Consider the following 19,509-nt stretch of genomic DNA (forward strand, 5'->3'; position numbering starts at 1 on the left):
GGTTGGAGACCCCTGTTCTAGAGAACTGAGGATCTCCATAGATGTTTGGATACTGTTCGTTGAACCAGCCACAATGGTTGGATTAAGGCAACAGGCCAAAGTTAAACCATAAAGCATGAATAATAATGTCTAGAATCTTATGTTGCCCCGGCATGGCTGTTTCCACAATAAATGTTTGATGTTATCATTATATTATGGGTTTTCGTGTTGCTTTTATTTTTGATTGGAACCAACTCGGAGTTGGTTATAAGATGGGCAGCTTGGAGAAGATTTGTGAGGTTGGAATGAGAGGTCCTTGATGCTGTCTGAACTTGGTGGGTTTTCTTGCAGATGTTTCATTACTCAGACTGGGGAACATCATCACTTAGTGCAGTGGTCGCCAACCAGTGGCCAGGGACCACTGGTGGTCCGCGAGAAAATTTTGGTGGTCCTCAGAAATATCACCCCCAAAGCATTCCCCAAAGCAATTAATTCAGGTTGTGTGGGAACACAAGGCTTGCGTCGCTTGCATTGTGAATAACATTAGGTAGTGAGGGGAGGGGGGGAAAGGGCAGAGTGGGGGGGAACTTGCCCCACTCGCCCCATGTGCCTCGCCTGGCCAGCGGGCTGCTTCTTTCCACTTCTTTCTTCTTCTGCTTTTGGCTGCACACAAGGAAAGCAGCAAAAGTCTTTCTTTCTCTCCCCCAAACTCCGCCAGAAATGAGTCTTTGGGACCCTGCAAGGCCTCCTGCTCCAAGAGGCTGTGCTGGCATGACAAGTCTCACAAAGACTCATTTCTGGTGGAGTTTGGGGGACAGAAAGAAAGACTTCTGCTGCTTCTGCTGCTTTCCTTGCATGAAGCCAAAAGTGTGTATGTGTGTATCTCTCTCTCTCTCTCCCTCTCTCTCTCTCTCTCTCCCTCTCCCTCCCTCTCCCGGAGACATTATCCTCCGATCCCAAATAAAGAATGATTGATCGGTAGAAAAATGGGGTGAGGAATTTTCCTGCAGACTTTTTGGGGGATTTTCCCAGAGTCTCTGGTCCACGGGATTTAAAATTATGAGTTTGGTGGTCCCTGAGGTCCCAAAGGTTGGAGACCCCTGACCTAGTGAACGCTGCTGATGTTCTCTATTTTGGGTAATGAAGCATCTGCAACAAACCGGCCATAAAATTAGCTACCGGTTTATGCGAACTCGTAGCATTCCCCCCTCCTGAACAGTATCTACTCCTTGGTAGGTTTTCCTAACACCCACCCAAAATCTATCTTCTCAACCTCAATTCGATCTAGAATTAGGATTACAAGTAGTCCTCAATTTATGATCCTAAAAAGTGTTAATAAGCAAGGTGATTGTTCAATGAGTCCTATCTGACTTTACGACCTTCATTACCATGATTGTTAGCAAATCATTGCCCTTGTTAAGCAAATCCCATGGTCCTTAAACAAATCTGGCTTCCCCCATGGAAATGGCTTGCCGGAGGCCAGCCAAGAAGGTCGCTTGAAAAGAATATATACAATTCTTTATTGGCCAAGTGTTATTGGACACACAAGTCACATGACCCCAGGACCAGCCACATGCTGGTTGCCAAGTGCCCAAATTCTGATCATGTGACCATGGGGATGCTGCCACAGCCCTAAGTGCGAAGACTTGTTGTATCTTCAAGCCGTCACTAAACGAATGGTTAAAAGTCGAGAACCACCTGCCGCAGCATCTTAAAATGCATTTAATGTCACCCAAGCAACTCCCAGACAAACATAAACATGTTAGAAATGGCACAAGGCTTAAATGCAAAATCTCTGCACTTTAGACTGGAAAGCATTATTACCTCGACACATTTATTTGAAAGTTATTCTAAATATTTGACATCTCTCTGGGATGAGTGGTCAACATTCCAATTTCAACAAGCTATGAGTAATCCATCTATTTAACTCTAAATAAAAGATGTTATAGTTAGCAACTACAATAGCAGGGAAACATGCATCCCCCATATCTGTTAAAAGGTGAGTCTTTCTTAAAAGAAGGCTTCAGATGGACAGGAATACTTAAATGTGCCCGTTATGCCATAAAATGGCGTAATTTGGTATTTAACTCTTTCTCTTTGTTCAGCAGTTCGGTGCTGTGTTTTCGGTAAGCTTCGAAATGCATCCGGAGCTCGGAGTAGGCTTGTTCTGCCCCCTCAAGACGTCGCTTTAAATCTCTAACTCGGAGGTTACTATCCACCATGGCAGCTTCTGTCTCAAACTGCAGCTCGGCTGCCTGCTTGGCCTTCTCCATATCCTCCCCCTTCTTCTCCAGCTGAAGGATTTCCCGTTGCTTTTCCTGAAGCACTTTGCCTCTCTCCATCGCCAGCTTCAACAAGTCCTCCTTCTCCTTTGTGAGGACATCGAGCTTAACTTGCAGGCTGCTCTCCGTTTCTCTTAGCTGCCTCTCTGTGTGTTCCAGTTGGTCAAGGATCGGTTTTTGCTTCTTCTGCAGGACGTCCAGTTGCCTTTTCAAGGAGTCCATCTCCTTGGTGTAGACTCTGGTTTGTTCCCTCTGGCCTTCCAGAAGTTCTTTCTCTCGTTCTTCGGCTGAACGACAGCGCTGTTGATAAGTCTTCTTCAAGGCCTCCATATCTGCGGAAACTTTCTTGAATTCAGAAGAAAGCCGGGCTAGTTCTATTTCTTTATCTTTCAAAGGTTGGCTGAAGAGGCTTTCGTTTTCTTGACGCAGGCGGCTGTTTTCTTCCCGGAGCTGCTTATTTTGCCGTTTGTGCTCGTCTTTGAAGCGGATCATTTCTTCGTGGTTGGCAGCCAAGTCCATAAAACGCTGCTCCAGGTGCTGGATGCGCCGTGTCTGATTCTCCAGCCGCAAAGAATCCTCCGCTCTCGCCTGCTCCAGCTCGGCGTTGATCTGTTCCAGCGTCTTACAGCGCAAGAGTTGATCGTCAGCTCTCTTCTTGAGGATACAGATCAGCTGAGACTGTTCGTTGAGGCGCGAACGTAACAGGGCCTTCTCGCCCTTCTCCTCATCAGAAAGACCATGGAGCTTCTCCAACTGGTCGAAAGGATCCCCCATGCTCCATTCTAGTTCTCCTTCCATATCTTTGGATATTTGGGGGTTCTTCCCGTCCTGAGGCATATCAAGAAAACAATTTTATTTTTCCTTGCTGTTCTCAGCACACGTTGCCCAGTGGCTTTCCTCAAGTGAACATTCAAAAATTCTGAACTGCTCTTCAGAAGTTCAATGGATCCAAATGACCGTTGGTGGAAAAATTCCAAGAATTCTGTGACATCACAAGCTTAGAAGGCCCCGGCTGTCCAGAACTGACATAGTTTTCTGCTATCTCTTGATCTTATTTGCACTGTCACCTCCATTTGTGCTCAATAGAGAAATGAGATAAGTCTTCAATCTACTCAGGAACAAAGAGACAGCAGGAAATCAAACCAGATTTTAAGTTGAGTCAGTTCTTGGTATCACTCAATTCACAATAACACCCTAAGAATAGCCAAGTGTTCATTTTTCAGCTGGCGCCTTCACAAATCCTGAAGAGAAACACGAATCATATTTTTCAAGAGATGCTTTTGCGGCCTTCTTAAATCTGTTTATTTAAAGAGACAAGAGAAAGCAGAAGGTGACTGTGCTTCCTCGATTCCTCTTAATTCAAAAGCTGCTTTGCCTCCATTTCAAGGTGTCCAAGTACTCTGGGTTTTCTATGGAATACAGGTAGTCCTCGACTTACAACAGTTCTTTTAGTGACCATTCAAAGTTACAACGGCCCTGAAAAAAGTGACTTATGACCATTTCAGCATCCCCATGGTTAAGCATCCCCATGATCAAAATTCAAATGGTTGGCAACTGACTCATATTTATGACAGGTGCAATGCGCCAGGGTTGCGCGATCCTCTTTTTGCGACCTTTTGACAAGCAAAGTCAATGGGGAATCCAGATGCATTTAACAACCGTGTTACTAATTTAACAATTGCAGTGATTCACTTAACGTGGCTGAAAGATCGTAAAATTCCCTTCACAACGGTCTCAGCCAAGAGAAATTTTGCACTCAATTATGGTCGTAAGTAGAGGACTACCTCTATATACATGAAGTTCTTAAAGGATTACCAACTTTCACAAATATTTATTCAAAAACACCCCACTCTACTTCATTAGGATTTTTCTCTACTTCGTGAGCGCCGAGTAACTCTGGGAGTAGGGGAAATTATTGTCGCTTTCTTTCTACATCTAGCTTGGGGTTTTTCTATCCAAACTCTAATCAAATCCGACTCTGTATAGTTTTCAAACTATAAAAATGCCACCCACTGAAGCTCTACTCAGGAAGAGGATTAAGGACTAAAGGGGAGGAAAAAAAACCCTTCAAGGAGACAATATATTGTGTAGTTTGGATTTTTTTAAAAATAAGGTAAGCTCCAGATAAATTTCACCATGAAACTTCCTCTCCTCTCCTAGCAAATATTTAACTTTTTTTTTTAACCAAGTCTAATGTGTAGGTAGACTCCCTTATTCAACAATCAGAGATTCCATTCAATCAATATATATTATAATGGGGGAGGGAGTTAAGTTTTTGTCCTTTGTCATGTTTATTCTTTAATCCGAGCTTAGTTAAAACGGTATTTCTAGGTAAAACAGTGTGTTAAAAACCAAAAATGGGTACTATAGATAATATAGTACTCTTTCCTAAAATCAGTATAATAGAGAATTATGGCAGGAAACACACCATCATGTTAACTAGACCAGGGGTCTCCAACCTTGGCAACTTTAAGACTTGTGGACTTCAACTCCCAGAATTCCTCAGCCAGCTGGCTGAGGAATTCTGGGAGTTGAAGTCCACAAGTCTTAACTCTGAGAATTCTGGGAGTTGAAGTCCACAAGTCTTAAAGTGGCTGAGGAATTCTGGGAGTTGAAGTCCACAAGTCTTAAAGTTGCCAAGGTTGGAAATCCCTAAACTAGACTACCTATTTACAATGAAAGAAAGCATCTGGTTTAATTAGAGTAGATGAAGCTTACGAAAGGAAGCACAGGGGGAAAAAAACCATAAAAGCCCTTCACGCTCACAAAGAATATAGAACTCAGAATAATAGGACTGGAAGGGACCTTGGAGGTCTTCTAGTCCTCTTATACCATTTCAGACAAGTGACTGTCCAACCTCTTCTTAAAAACTTCCAGTGGTGGAACACCCACAACTTCTGGAGATAAGTCATTCCACTGATAAACTGTTGTCACTCACAGGAAATTTCTCCTTAATCTGAAATTTCGAATTAAAATTTGAAGAACATTGAATACTCTCATAAAATTAAACAATAAGACCTGGACATGAGACTAATAAACATTAACGCAAACTCATCTGATTGTATACGCGTCTCCATTTTTGCCACCCTCGTCTGAGCTACAGGTCCTGGATTTGGTCATTCACATTTCCGTTCCGTTTGAAGAATCATTCGAAAGAAAGTTTACCTTCCATCAGTAAACTCACTCCTTACCAGGTTTTTAATTCTCTGACTCTCTTGGACTGACACTCCTCCCGAGTTTGCATCTCCCTGGAAACCGAGACTGCAACACACGTCTAGCTGTTCCTTTTAGAGCCTGAGGCTTCGTCTTGCTTTCAGAAGAAACCCTCCAAAGGGGTGTGTGAAAGTTTTGGTTGTCCCTACATGCAACAAACATTTGTTTCCTTTCTGGAGAAGCTTGAAAACATGTTTTATCTCTACCGCACCAGAGGGTGACTCTTGAAGACTACTGCTGACCCGACAATTAATTAAGAAAGTAATGAAACACTGAAACATAAAACTGGCAAAAAAGACAAGCTTTTTGGTAACTGTGGATACAGATGCCTTACAATTTAAATGCGCGCCCCTGTCCATATCTATTTAAAAGCCAGCCCTGTTACGATCAATGGAACTTATTGAGGACCAAATATTAAGAGTGCAATCTTTAAGGCCTTGCGCGGAATTGAATTCTACTGAATTCTGTGGAATAAACTGCAAGGCAATAAATTGCAAGTTTGCAAGATCTTCTGAAACGCTGAGATTGCAACTGATTCAGAAGGACAGAGTTGGAAGGGACCTTGGAGGTCTTCTAGTCCAGCCCCCTGCTCCAGCAGGAAACCTTGTATCATTTCAAACAAATGCTTGTCCAATCTCTTCTTAAAAACCTCCAGTGTTGGAGCATTCACAACTTCTGGAGGCAAGTTGTTCTACTGATTAATTGTTCTGTCTGTCAGGAAATGTCTCCTTAGTTCTAGATAGCTTCTCTCCTTGATTAGTTTCCATCCGTTGATTCTTGTTCTACCTTCAAGTGCTTTGGAGAATAGCTTGACTCCTTCACCAACTTATAAATCTTCACCGATAATCATTTAGCTCTGGGGTCTTCAAACTTGACATCTTTTAAGACTTGTGGACTTCAACTCCCAGAATTCCTCCTCCAGTCATGTTAGTTCAGGAATTCTGGGAGTTTGAAGTCCACAAGTCTTAAACTTGCCAAGTTTGAAGACCCTTAATTTAGCTTATTTAGTGAAATCCTTTCATTCCTTTTCATGGTCAATTTAAAAGACCACACAAGACAACTGCGCATTAATTAAATACATTTCATGTTTTAATACATACAGTGTTTATTAAAGATTAAGAGTTTAATTTAAAACTCAGTACCAGGTAATAAGTAGACACATGTTTTATGGTGGTAGCATCCAGCAAAAAGCAAGGTCAAGTTATATACAGCATAAAGATGCCCCCTGCTGAAATTTAACTGATGGAAGAGTTGATCAGCCTAGACATTCTTCTCTGTATCTTTCTGGCTCTTCTCTCCAGCAAACTCCAGAAAAATCATATCAACTGGAAGCAATTTATAAGGGTGTTATTTTTATTTCGTCATTTTTGCTACCATCAGCATCCGGAGTGGCAGTGTGTCTTCTACCCAAGTGTTGGGAGAATTGATCATTCTTTCCCATAAGGTGGCTTCATCTAAAGTAGAGTCCATCCAATCCACTACAGTGCCATAGCTTTTGCCTAATAAAAGTGTTTAAATAAACAAGATTAGTAGCAAATATTGATTAGTTATCTGCATGGTAATACGGGTTATCTTCAACTTACAACCATTTGTTGTAAGTTTAAAGTTACAAGAGCACTGAAAAAAGTGACTTATAACCATTTTTCCACACTTCCACAGAGAGAGGGAGAGAGAGGGAGAGAGGGGGAAGAAAGAAAAGAAAAGAAAGGAAAGAAAGGAAGGAAGGAAGGAAGGAAGGAAGGAAGGAAGGAAGGAAGGAAGGAAGGAAAGAAAGAAAGAAAGAAGGAAGAAAGAAAGAAAGAAAGAAAGAAAGAAAGAAAGAAAGAAAGAAAGAAAGAAAGAAAGAAAGAGAAAGAAAGAAGAAAGAAAGACAGAGAGAAGAAGGAAGGAAGGAAAGAGAAAGGTACAGAGAGCAAGAAGAAGGAAGGAAGGAAGGAAGGAAGGAAGGAAGGAAGGAAGGAAGGAAGGAAGGAAGGAAGGAAGGAAAAAGAAAAGATAGAGAGGAAGGAAAGAAAGAAAGAAAAAGAAAGAGGAAAAAATGATAGAAACTTATACCTGTTCCAAGTCCTATTCTAAGTCCTCCTAGGAAATGGTTGGCAAGTTTGTTATGATCCCAAACAGTAAGTTCCACGCATGCTTCTTTCAAGTCTTCAGGTTTGAAGCCATCATAAACCATGGTGTGATTAAAGATGGGATTTGTTGTCTTCGCAATAGCTCTCGTTTTCTGACGGCTCTTTCTGCTTGTATCCGGAAGAACGGTACTTTGGACAACAAAGACAAAACAAATGATACCCATGACACTTTAGATCAGGGGTGTCCGACCTTGGCAATTTTAAGACTTGTGGACTTCAACTCCCAAAATTCCTCAGCCATCCATGCTGTCTGGAGCATTCTGGGAGTTACAGTCCACAAGTCTTAAAGTTGCTAAAGCTTAGATAGTATATTTTATAGCAATACAAAAGTTAACAAGGAGAATCTGTTCAAATCCCAACTTAGACATAAATGCCAGGTGGATGATTTTCAGCCAATCCACCATGAATATTGCTATATGAATACTGCTATATGAAAGCAAAGAGAGGAAATTGCTATTTCTCATGTCTAAGAGGAAAAAAATTTGAAACAATAAACAATAAAATGCTCTTATAAAATCTTAGTTGACTGATTGTCTAGTTTGCAGGATGCTTTTCGTCCTCCAATTGCTGCTTTGCCATGCTATGCAGTGCCACTAACTATTTTATTTGGCTTTATTATGTTTTATTAATTGATCCAATCTCTACCCTGCTCATCTCACCTTAAGTGACACAGGGCACTTTACAAAATACCATAAATTAATATATACCCATGACTAAAAAGCACAGTGAAGAACACCGTTAAAAAACAAGGTTAAAATTTACCAAAAAAAAAAAAGCAAACTCAAAAAGTTAACAAGGCTGAAAGGTTAACAAGGAGAGTCTGTTCAAATCGCAACTTAGCCAAAAAAGCCAGGTGGATGATTTTCAGCCAATCCATGAATATTAATCCCGTCTTGGTCATGAAAGCCAGCTGGGTGACTTGGAGCTAATCACTGTCTTTCGGCCCAGCCCACACTACAGGGTGGTTGTTGCAGGGAAAACAAGAGGAGGAAGGTGTGTGGGATATGTTCGCTGCCTTGGGTTATTAGTACCTGGCAGTGTTGGCTGAACACAGGTATGGAAAATGTTGATCAGTAGATACAACTTTTTCTAAGAGTTCAGCCATAAGAATGAACAGAAGCCCAGAAAGTAATGACTCTGAGATGATGTCAGCCTTACCAGGAAGACCAGACAGGAATTATTATTATTACCTTTATTGTCAGAATACAACATGTGTACATTGAGATTGGCTGAGCCTCCCTTTGTTGTACCCCGCCACCCAACACAACTCACAGTGAGGACAGAAGTACCGAACCCAGTCCCAATCTTATTACACGATGTGATCTTGTTGCACAACGCAAGTCAGTGTTATTTTCCGTTCAGAAGTCTGACAGCCCACGGGTAGAAACTGTTCTTCAGCCTGTTGGTACAGCTGACTATGCTTCTATATCTCCTACCTGATGGTAGGAGAGTGAAGAAGTGCCGACCGGGGGTGTGTGAGTCGTCCCTGAGAATTTTCCTCACTCTTCTAAGGCAGCGAGTCCCAGCGAGGTCATCTAGTGGTATCAGGGAACAGCCCTGTCAAGCCAGCATACCACACCATAATGCAGTATGTGAGGACACTTTCTATTGTGGATTTTCTATGGTAAAAGGAGGTCATCAGTCGTTGTTCCACTTCATTCTTTCACAAGACCCTGAGGAAATGGAGTCTCTGTTGGGCCTTTCTGGCCACCTGGGTTTTGTCGATTTTCCAGGTGAGATCTTCGCTGAGGTGGACTCCCAGGAATTTAAAAGAGGAAACTCTCTCCACACAGCACCCCCCTCGATGTAAAGTGGGGCGGGTTCCTCTCTCTTCTTCCGGAAGTCTAACACCATCTCCTTTGTCTTGCTGATGTTTAGGCGCAGGTTACACAGCCAGGTAAACTAACTCTATTTTATGGTAAAGCTACATTAACTGAATCGAATGAGCCTGAATGTATAATTCTCCCATCTCCTATGCAGCCCAATAACATAGGAAGAGTCTCTTTCCTCCAGCTCCTATGCAGTTCTGGCCTGTGCTTCCTCTTATCTGACCATTCCCTAAGGAAGCGTCTCTTTGCCTGGTTTTCCAAGCTCATTCCTACAAACAGGTAGTCCTCGACTCGCAGCCATTTGTTCAGTGACCATTCAAAGTTACGACGACACTGAAAAAAGTAATCTATGATCGGTTTTTTTCACATTTACAACTGTTGCAGCATCCCCCCGTGATCAGAATTTGAATGCTTGGCAACGGACTCACATTTATGACTGTCGCAGTGTCCTGGGGTCAGGTGATCCTCCTTTTGCAACCTTCTGAAAAGCAAAGTCGACGGGGGAGCCAGATCCACTTTTACAACTGTACTACTAACTTAAATAACTGCAGCGATTCACTTAACAACCGTGGCAAAAAAAAGTCGTAAAATGGGGCAAAGCTCATTTAACAACTGTCTCACCTAGCCACAGAAATTTTAGGCTCAGTTGTGGTTGCAAGTCGAGGACTACCTGTAGAGATAGGTGTGGTTGAAGTTTCCAGTTCCTTCTCAGAAGGATTTCCTCATTCAAATGGTGGTGGCAATAACAAGAACCAACCCATGCAGAAAAGCTAGATTTAATAATGGCTTCCTAATGTTCTTGCAGTGGCGCAGTGGTTGGAGTGCAGTCCTGCAGGCTACTTCTGCTGACTGCCAGATGCCTGCAATTTGGCAGTTCAAATTCCACCAGGCTCAAGGTTGACTCAGCCTTCAATCCTTAGTAAAATGAGGACCCAGATTGTTGGGGGCAACATACTGAACCACTTAGAGAGGGCAGTAAAGCACTGTGAAGTGGTATATAAGTCTAAGTGCTATTTTTAAGTGAGTGGGAAGGAAGGAAGGAAGGAAGGAAGGAAGGAAGGAAGGAAGGAAGGAAGGAAGGAAGGAAGGAAGGAAGGAAGGAAGGAAGGAAGGAAGGAAGGAAGGGCCATGGTGGAACAGTGGTTACAATGCAGCATTGCAGGCTAACTCTACTGACCTCAGCAGTTCGATCCTGAATGGCTCAAGGCTAATTTAGCCTTCTCTCCTTCTGAAGGGGGTAAAATGAGGACCCAGATTGTTGGGAGCAAGAGGCTGACTCTGTAAACTGCTTAGAGAGGCCTGTAAAGCACTGTGAAGCGGTATATAAGTCTAAGTGCTATTGCTATTGTGTGATTTCCGTGGTGGTTTTCCAAGGGCTCTACTGCAGTATGTTACGACTGCAAAACTATAATGGAGAATTCCCAACCACCCTCAATAAGTTCTGTTCCAAAACACAGTTGTCACTCACACTGGTACCTATTTTGCACATTCGCTGTACTTAAAAAGGTAAAGATAAAGGTTTCCCCTGTCCAGTCACGTCCAATCCTAGTGGGCAATGCTCCTCTCCACTTCCTAGCTGAGAGAGACGGCATTGTCAAGACGCTTCCTTGGTCATGTGGCCAGCATCATTACATACCGAGCTGCATGAAACGCTGTTTCCTCTGCATCAAAGTGGTACCTATTTATCTACTTGCATCTGCACGCTTTCAAACTGAGACAAGCAACGGGAGCTCACCCGGTCGTGCAGTACCCGGGTCTCAAACCATGGCTGTCAGCTGACAAGCTCAGCATCTTTAACTGCCGAGCCATCGTGCTCAGTGATGTACTTACCACTTCACAAAGGAATTGAGTTTTGGACCTCTGAGGACAGGCAGGTCATTGCATTGTTTCACCCAAATGTGAACTTCACCGGTAGCTGGAATCTTTTTGCCTTTAAAAGAGAAACGTATATAACAGATGGTTAACAGAGGGCTTCAAATAATAGTTTTACCTTTGGGTCACCTATTGATTGCTTTTTTATATGAAGCAGAATATAACAAGACTTGGAAGGGACCTTTGAGGTCTTCTAGTCCAACCTCCTGCTTAGGCAGTAACCCTATACTATTTCAGACAAATGATTGTCCAATTTCTTCTTTAAAACTTCTTTAAAACTTGTTGGAGCACCCACAACTTCTGGAGGCAAGTAGTTCCACTGATCTATTGTTCTGTCAGCAATAGTAAACAGATGGTGGGTTGATTTAACTGATAAACTGATTTCCACATCAAGGATATCTAGTACTTTTATTAAATATAGATGGGAAAGTTTATAATTACTTGCAGACCTATTAGGAAGGGGTGGGATTCAAATTTTTTAACAACTGGTTCTGTGAGCGTGGCTTAAATGGTGGGAGTGTCTTGGTGGTCATGTGACTGGCTGGACATGGCTTGGTGGTCATGTTATTGGCTGGGTGTGGCCAACTCAACATCACTCACATCGAGGCACGCATCTCCTCGCCTGGCCTCTCATGACTGTGGGGATGCTTCAACAGTCGTAAGTGTGAAAAATGGTCATAAGTCACTTTTTTCAGTGCCACTGTAACTTTGAATGGTCACTCCACACAAAGTACTAGCAAAGGAGGGGGAAAAAACTCCAGAGAAGCTCTGGAGACAGGAAGTCTAGTCCTACCAAGAAAGTAATAAGGGTTAAGGGAGAGGCCGTTTCTGTAAGCAACACCAGAATGTTTCCTTCCTGCCTTCCTTACAGGATTAGACCAGTAATTTCTTCTAACAACCAGTTCTCCGAACTGCTTAGAATGTTAACAACCAGTTCTAGCGCATAGGTGCGAACCGGTAGAATCCCACTCCTGCTGTTAGGTAAAGCAAAGAGAATGTACCAGATATTTTCAATATACTTTTCAGCATCAGCCAGGATGGACATTATATGTTTAATGTCATTTTAACAATATATTCGCTATTTGTTGTGTTCTTTTATACACATGCTTTTTATTGTTAGCATTTGAAGATGCTAAGGATATCTTATTTGATCACGTGACCATGGGGATGATTCAAGGGTCATAAGTGTGAAAAACAATCATAATTCACTTTTTGCAATGCTGTTGTATAACTTTGAATGGTCAGTAAATGAACTGTTGTAAGTCGAGGACCACCTGTACAAGCAAATAAATATATACAGTATCTGTGTGTGTGTGTGTGTGTCTATATATCTGTATCTATAAATCTTTGTATCCAAGGCTGCTATGGGTCATCCGGGTTTGTCCGGAAAACCCGTAGCTAATGTTATGTAATGCGAACCGGCAAATCCCATCCCTGGCTGGCCCCGCCCAGCACCTCCCAGCCAATCACCTCCCAGGAGTCTCCATGCAGCCCATTTTGGATGCGAGATAAATGCCGGGCCCACGCAGAGGTTCAGGGGGAAATACAGGCCTCGCGGAGGCTCCGGAAGGCTGGAAATGGGCCCATTTCCAGAGAGCCTCCGGAGCCCGGGGAAGCCATTTTCGCCCTCAAAGAAAGCCTCCGGAGCACGGGGAGGGCGAAAACGCCCCACCCCCGCCTGCTGTGGTGGAGGAAGCTGATTAGGCCACGCCTGCCATGACCATGCCCACCCAGCAACCGGGCAGAGAACCAGTTGCTGAGATTTTCAAACCCACCCTCATTTATACACACACAGGTGCGCGCACCCAGAAAGACAGATACACACACAAAACTGGAATACTGACCTCCAACAGGCTGTGGGACATACTGGAGAGCTATCTTTATTTCCCCTCTGTTTTCAAGCTCTAATCCTTTTAAGGGAGTCTTCACCATTTGGAAAAAGAAATGAAGAAATAAACAGTCAATGCTTATGAGAAGCCTAGTGCACATCGCTCGACATACTTTTTTTAACTTTACATACCTATTCATCAAACAGAATGCCCAAAGAAGTATAACCAATCACTGGGAGTTTGAAGGGGCCACTGAAGCTCTTACAATCAGCTATGTAATGTGACCGGCTATTTCGTTTTTCCAGAACAAAAATTCTCCACCACAAAGCGAATATACTGTATTTGTTTAAGTTCTCACGCCCATAAGCTTTACAGAGGCCAACGGTCACAGAGGTTTTGTACTTCAGGACATAAAACATGATTTAGGTGACTTTTTTTTAATATTCCTTGTACTATCTGGGAAGATTCCAAAGTTGCTTTTTCAAGAGACAACTGGACTTTCTGGTTCTTCTTTGAAGACCTTTTGCTTCTCATCTGAGAAGCTTCTTCAGCTCTGACTGGAGGGTGGGGAATGGAAGGAATTATACTCCTTGCAGACAGCTGGTCATTTGCATCCTTTTAGAGAGTTACTGAGGCTATTTGGAGGTTTGACTATGTCATCGGGGTCACCTGAGTGGTGGAAAGGGGTGTGCAGCCTTCTTGGAATGGCTGAAAGGACCATGTTGTAGACTGGAGATAGATGATGTTGTATCTCTCCCACTCGATTGACTAGCTGTCTGCAAGGAGTATAAATCCTTCCATTTCCCACCATCCAGTCAGAGCTGAAGAAACTTCTGGGATGAGAAGCGAAACATCTTCAAAGAAAAACCAGAAAGTCCAGTTGCCTCTTGAAAAAAAAAAAGGCACCTTTGGGACAATCATGACCTGGATGACTGAGAATCTCCATAGACATTTGGGAAGATTGTGCTATGCCTGGGGGTGTTATATGGGCAAGGTGAAGGCTGAAGAACATTTAGCTCACACTTAGGAAATCAAAACTTACCCTTGGTTTCAGTGGGTACCAGATCATTTGTTTGTTCTGACTGTCCTTCCAGTCCCAGTTTGCCAAATCCAGCTCCACTTCACCCAAGAAACTATTCCGCCCAAAAGTATCGTGATGCCAAACCGAGATATTCAACCTTTGACTCTCCAAAACAGCTTTGTCTATTTTATACTGCAGAGAAACAAACAGACATGAAACATAGTTAAGATGAAGTCTCTTTCATCTTAAACCAATGATTTGTAGACACTTCCTAGCAATTTTCACGGTGACATTAGCATCCTGCCATCAGCAGTCCCAGGTCGAGTGCTTAGGGGTAGCTCATGAGCAAAATAGGAGCAGTGTTAGACATTACAGTTTTGGTCACCACAATGCAAGAAGATGTTGAGACTCTAGAAAGAGTACAGAGAAGAACAGCAAAGATGATTAGGGGACTGGAGGCTAAAACATATAAAGAATGGTTGCTGGAATTGGGTATGTCTACTTTGACGAAAAGAAGAACCTGGGGTGACCTAATAGCAATCTTCCAATATTTGGAAGATTATAGAGAAGAGCAGGGGTGAGATTCAACTGGTGCTACTGCGGTTTGGTGACTACGCGCAAAGCAGCTGAGGTTGAAAAAGCAGGAAATAAAGGACAGCTAAAAGCCTGGGTGGGCGGGTCAACCAAACAGCAGCAAACACAGAACCGGTTTGGTGTCTGCTGGTCTTCAGAGCTACCGGTTCTATAGAGCCAGGCACAACCGGTAGCATCCCATCCCTGGAGAAGAGGGGTCCATCTATTTTCCAAAGTACTTGACAGCAGGACAAGAAGTAATAGATGGAAACTAATCACGGAGAGATCCAACCTAGAAATAAGGAGAAACTTCCCGGCAGCTAGAACAATTAGTCAGTGGAACAGCTTGCCTCTAGAAGTTGTGGGCTTTTCTATCACTGGAGGTTTTTAAGAAAAGATTGGACGGCCATTTGTCTGACTGAGCATGGGGTTCAATCCCTAAAAAGCCTCCAAAAGCCCTTCCAACTCTGTTATTCTGTAATTTTTTTTAATTTTGCTTCTGTGCTCCTAACTCTACTGTTTTGGAATATGTGACTTTTCTTTTAGTTATTGTAGCTGGTTATTCCTGGCAGACCTACTCTTCATCTTCAAATCAACTTCATTCAATGATTCCAATAAGTCTAACCCAAGAATAATATTATAGTCCTTTGTTAGTTCAAGATCTGGGTGTGAATAAAATTGCCCCAAATCTGATGATATTGCTAAACCTTGCAAAAGAAAATGTTTTTAATAGTCCCAAGATCTCATCTGACCACCATTTCACAATGTTGCACACGATATTTCTTCAATTTTCTGATTAAAAAAGCTGCGGAAACGTCACAAGGTTTCAGCTGTTTCTACCACTGGGTGATGCCTATTCATCACAGTTTAACTTTTATTGTCGATCCAGGATTCTGTCCGTTTTGATTTATTGTATTTGCTACTCTGTTGCTGTGTCGTGATTTTAATTAGGCACCTACATTAGTCCTTGGGAAATGCAGCAGGGTAAAAACAAAGGAAATAAAATTAAGGCATTTAAATGAAAACACAAGAGACTTTGCAGATACGGTACGTATGGTTGATGGCATTTATGTTATTGACGGGTTACGGACCATTTCCACTGACGTTGCTTCTGATAAACTCCATAGATTTTCTACATGAGAACCCTACTATTGACTCCCACAATAGGTAGTCTTCAACTTACAACTATAACTGAGCCCCAAACTTCCACTGCTAAGCAAGGCAGTTGTCGAGTGAATAATTCCTCCTATTTTACAACCTTTCCTGACACAATCGCTGCAGTGGTTAAGTTAAGAGCACGGCTGTAAATTGCTTGTCAGGATCACAATCACATGGTCCTTGTTTTCTGAGCTTGGTTTTCTTGTAGACTTTTCAGTGCCCAGCTAGGTGCTGGTAGGGAGTGGGGTTTGCTCTCAGTTTATATTCTACCTAGGGCTTGCCCTAGTCAGTGTTGGGTGGGGATGGTCTGACAGTTTCTTTGGTTGGGCTGTTTACTGCTAGCTTGTTTGGTAGTTCTTTGATTGGGGTATTGTTGATTTCTCGATCATTGGTCTGGTTTAAATCTCTGGAGTTAATCTAAGCTCATCTGGGTGAACCCTTCATTCCAGAAACAAAGAGCAAGTTGAAAGTTACCCGTAATATCTCATTGTATACAGGATTCAGCGTCTTCTTCTTCACAGATGTCTTTCTTTTGCCCAGTTTATGTTTTTCTGGTAGCAGGTAACTCTTCACATATCTAAAAAGGTTCCAAGGCCAAAGATGAGAAGACAAGAGTCAGAGTATGGTTTCCAGTGAAGGTTAGTATCTATCTAAAAAAACCCGATTAGATTATATTTAAATTTCTCTTTAAATGAAAAAAAAAAACCTATGACTTTGTTACAAACTTCTTCTAAGAACTGAAATATGAAATATTTGTTACTACTATTTTTTTTCCTCTACAAATTCCTTTCAGCCCTATTTGGGTTTGAACGTTTACTGAATTTTAGAAACCGATGGCAGAAAAAGACCCAATGAAACATTAAGTGTGCCTTTCAAGTTTTTTGTTTTTATTTTCTTTTTAATTTATTTATAAATTTTAATTATTTATTTTATTACCAGGAGACTCTGAATTCTAGTCCCACCCTTCGGCATGAAAGCTGGTTGGGTGACTTTGGGCCAATCACCAGGAGACTGTGAGTTCTAGTCCTGCCTTAGACATGAAAGCTGACTGGGTGACTTTGGGCCAATCACCAGGAGACTGTGAGTTCTAGTCCTGCTTTAGGCATGAAAGCTGGTTGGGTGACTTTGGGCCAATCACCAGGAGACTGTGAGTTCTAGTCCTGCCTTAGGCATGAAATTTAGCTAGGTGACTTTGGGCCAATCACCAGGAAATGGTGAGTTCTAGTCCCGCCTTAGGCATGAAAGCCAGCTGGGTGACTGGGCCACTAACTTTCTCTTAGCCTAACCCACCTCACAGGATTATAGCGGGGAAAATAGGAGGAGAAAGGTGCACAAGATATGTTCGCCACCGTGAGTTTTTTATAATAGCAATAAAGATGCGATACAAACAAACAGTAACTAATGCAAGTAATATAGCACAGTTCTTGTTTTGTTTTTTAAAGAAACGCCTGTTTCAGGTTCTCTCCTTCGATTGCACTTACGGATCTGAACGTTGCCTTTTTACGTCTGCAATTGCCAAATCCTTGCCCTGGGCGATAAAAATATGGAACTCCTTCAACTGTTCCACATAGTCAATGGCAAACTGGAGATTCCCTTTCACATCCACGTTGCCAAAATCTCCACTGTACACACTCATCATACTGGTGCTCACCTGCAGATATCCAAAAGGAAGAGAATAAATGCTTTTAAAAGGGGTGAGTTCCTTGGTGTTTCAGCACAGGAAAACCACTGAAGCAGAGAAGAAAAATCCATCTCAGAACGCGACAGAAAAGTAGGGAAGAACAGCTGAGAATCTCTTTGCAGATATTATTCAAAGGGAGATATAATCCACAGTTCAAATAATGCATGCTGTTTCTTTAGTAAGCAAAAATCATTAAGAGTGCTCATGCAAAGAATAATTTTATACAGCAGAATTACCCAGCAGAATTATTACAGAATAATTACCCTGCAGAAAATACCGTGTTTCTCATATAATAAGGCCTTTTTTTTTTTTTTGAGCCCCGAAAAAACAGCTAGGCCGTCTTTTTGGGGGTGACTTAATTCCACCCCTCCTTGCATCCTCAGGCGGGCGGGCGGCGACTGGTTGGATGTTGACCTCGGCGTTGGTGGGGCACTTCGTATCGGGAGACCTTCTGTCACCATTGCTTTCCTTATTCCCCATGCCACCGTGGCGTTTGGCATTTGGCGCAGCCATGTGGCTTTTGGCGCAGCCACACGGGGCCGGCCAGGGCTCCTCCCTGCAACCAAAGCCCGGTGGAGACACTTGGCTTCAGGCGCTCCTGTCGCCACCTTCCCAGGGATCGTTCGAAGGCAAAGCCCATTCTTTTAAAAACGATGCCCTACTACGACAAAGCCTCCCCTTCCTGAGAGGGCAGACGAATCTCCCAGGGCCACAGCACAGGATTGGCCCACCCCAGGAGAAGCGCCCAGCTGCCAACCCTGCCTGGCGCCAGGCAGAGCGCAAAGAGCTTCGCCTGGGGCGCCCAGCGCAGCTGACAGGCAGGCCCTCCTGCCCAGTGGTGGAGTTCTGGCCAAGGCAGCGAGTCCCTCCCTGCCGGGCCCTCCGCTCATCCCACCAGGGCCGCGCTGGAGCCAGGCAGGCTGGGCAGAGCCAGGAAAGCGAGCCACGGGTACGCGCCCACCTGCCAAGTGAAAGAGTCAGGCAGACTCGAACTTGGCTTCCCAAGTCCCCTCCAGCCCGATCCCAAAGGGGCCACCGGGAGAGGCCGCCTGAGGCAGTGATAGCACCCACCCATCCGTGGACAGAGAGGCAAGGTGATGGCCCACGCCGCATCCTCCTCTGAGCTAAGCCCCACCGAGTGAGCGCCTCTGCTTGATACCCATGCCGCTGCAGCATTTGGAGCTGCCGGCACGTTTGGAGATGCATGGAGACGGGGACAGTCTGGGCAAGGGGTGGAAAGGATGGGCGGCTTCGGGCTCTCTCCACCAGACCTGCTGGCCAGGGAAGCAGCGCTGCCATCACCTCGCCTCCCTGTCTGTGGATGGGTGGACCCCATCACTGCCTCAGGCGTACTCTCCCAGTGGTCCCTTCGGGGTCGGGTTGGAGGGACTTGGGAAGCCAAACTCGGGAAAGCCCGGCAGACCCGTGGCTCACTTTCCCTGCTCTGCCCAGCCCGCCTGGCCCATGTGGGGTTGGGCTGCCCTCTTGGGCAGGGGAGGCTTTGTCGTAGTAGGGCATCATTTTTAAAAGAATGGGCTTTGCCTTCAAATGATGCCTGGGAAGGCAGCGACAGGAGCGCCTGAAACCGAGTGTCTCCATCAGGCTCCAGTTGCAGGGAGGAGCCTTGGCCGGCCCTGCGTGGCTGCACCAAACGCTGCGTGGCTGTGCCAAACGCCTCGGTGTTGCTCCAAATGCCACAGCAGCACCGGGAGAAGGGAAAGCAACGGTGGCAGAAGGTCTCCTGATACGAAGTGCCCCACCAATGCCGAGGTCAATGCAGGCAGCACCATATCCGGGTGTGCAGCAAAAGCACTTGGTGACAGTAGGGAGGTTGGTGGCGAGGCACAGATACCCATGAGGCGCTCCTAACAGCAAGCCCCCCACCATTTCCCCCCATTTCGCATGTTTTAGTATAGGCCTTAATTTGGGGGGAGGGCCTT

General features: G+C 44.0%; 2 protein-coding genes across 26 annotated transcripts in view; both read right to left on the minus strand.

Moving 5' to 3' along the window:
- Nucleotides 1-1,808: 1,808 nt before the first annotated feature.
- Nucleotides 1,809-5,621, minus strand: CCDC89 (coiled-coil domain containing 89). Its single transcript, XM_026706802.2, has 2 exons — nt 5,453-5,621; nt 1,809-3,558 (listed from the first exon to the last, which is right to left on the minus strand). The coding sequence occupies exon 2, from the start codon at nt 3,096-3,098 to the stop codon at nt 2,034-2,036; it is 1,065 nt and encodes a 354-aa protein (XP_026562587.1). The 5' UTR covers nt 3,099-3,558; nt 5,453-5,621; the 3' UTR covers nt 1,809-2,033.
- Nucleotides 5,622-6,541: 920 nt separating this feature from the next.
- SYTL2 (synaptotagmin like 2) overlaps nt 6,542-19,509 on the minus strand; it is a 75,649-nt gene continuing 62,681 nt past the window's right edge. For all 25 annotated transcript variants that reach the window (XM_026706794.2, XM_087936967.1, XM_087936961.1 and 22 more), the window contains 7 exons: nt 17,370-17,539; nt 16,363-16,465; nt 14,179-14,349; nt 13,152-13,230; nt 11,266-11,365; nt 7,530-7,735; nt 6,542-6,973 (listed from right to left, as the gene is read on the minus strand). In XM_026706794.2, coding sequence (XP_026562579.2) covers nt 6,828-6,973; nt 7,530-7,735; nt 11,266-11,365; nt 13,152-13,230; nt 14,179-14,349; nt 16,363-16,465; nt 17,370-17,539 — 975 coding nt within the window. In that variant the 3' untranslated portion in view covers nt 6,542-6,827. The remainder of the gene's footprint in view (nt 6,974-7,529; nt 7,736-11,265; nt 11,366-13,151; nt 13,231-14,178; nt 14,350-16,362; nt 16,466-17,369; nt 17,540-19,509) is intronic.

Source organism: Pseudonaja textilis, chromosome 7, assembly GCF_049901715.1.
Source record: "Pseudonaja textilis isolate UNSWEBS1 chromosome 7, rPseTex1.2, whole genome shotgun sequence".
Classification (NCBI taxonomy): domain Eukaryota; kingdom Metazoa; phylum Chordata; class Lepidosauria; order Squamata; family Elapidae; genus Pseudonaja; species Pseudonaja textilis.

Bases quoted from the DNA above. Each gene is read 5' to 3' on its own strand.
- CCDC89 (XM_026706802.2), bottom strand. From the start codon at position 3,098: ATGCCTCAGGACGGGAAGAACCCCCAAATATCCAAAGATATGGAAGGA.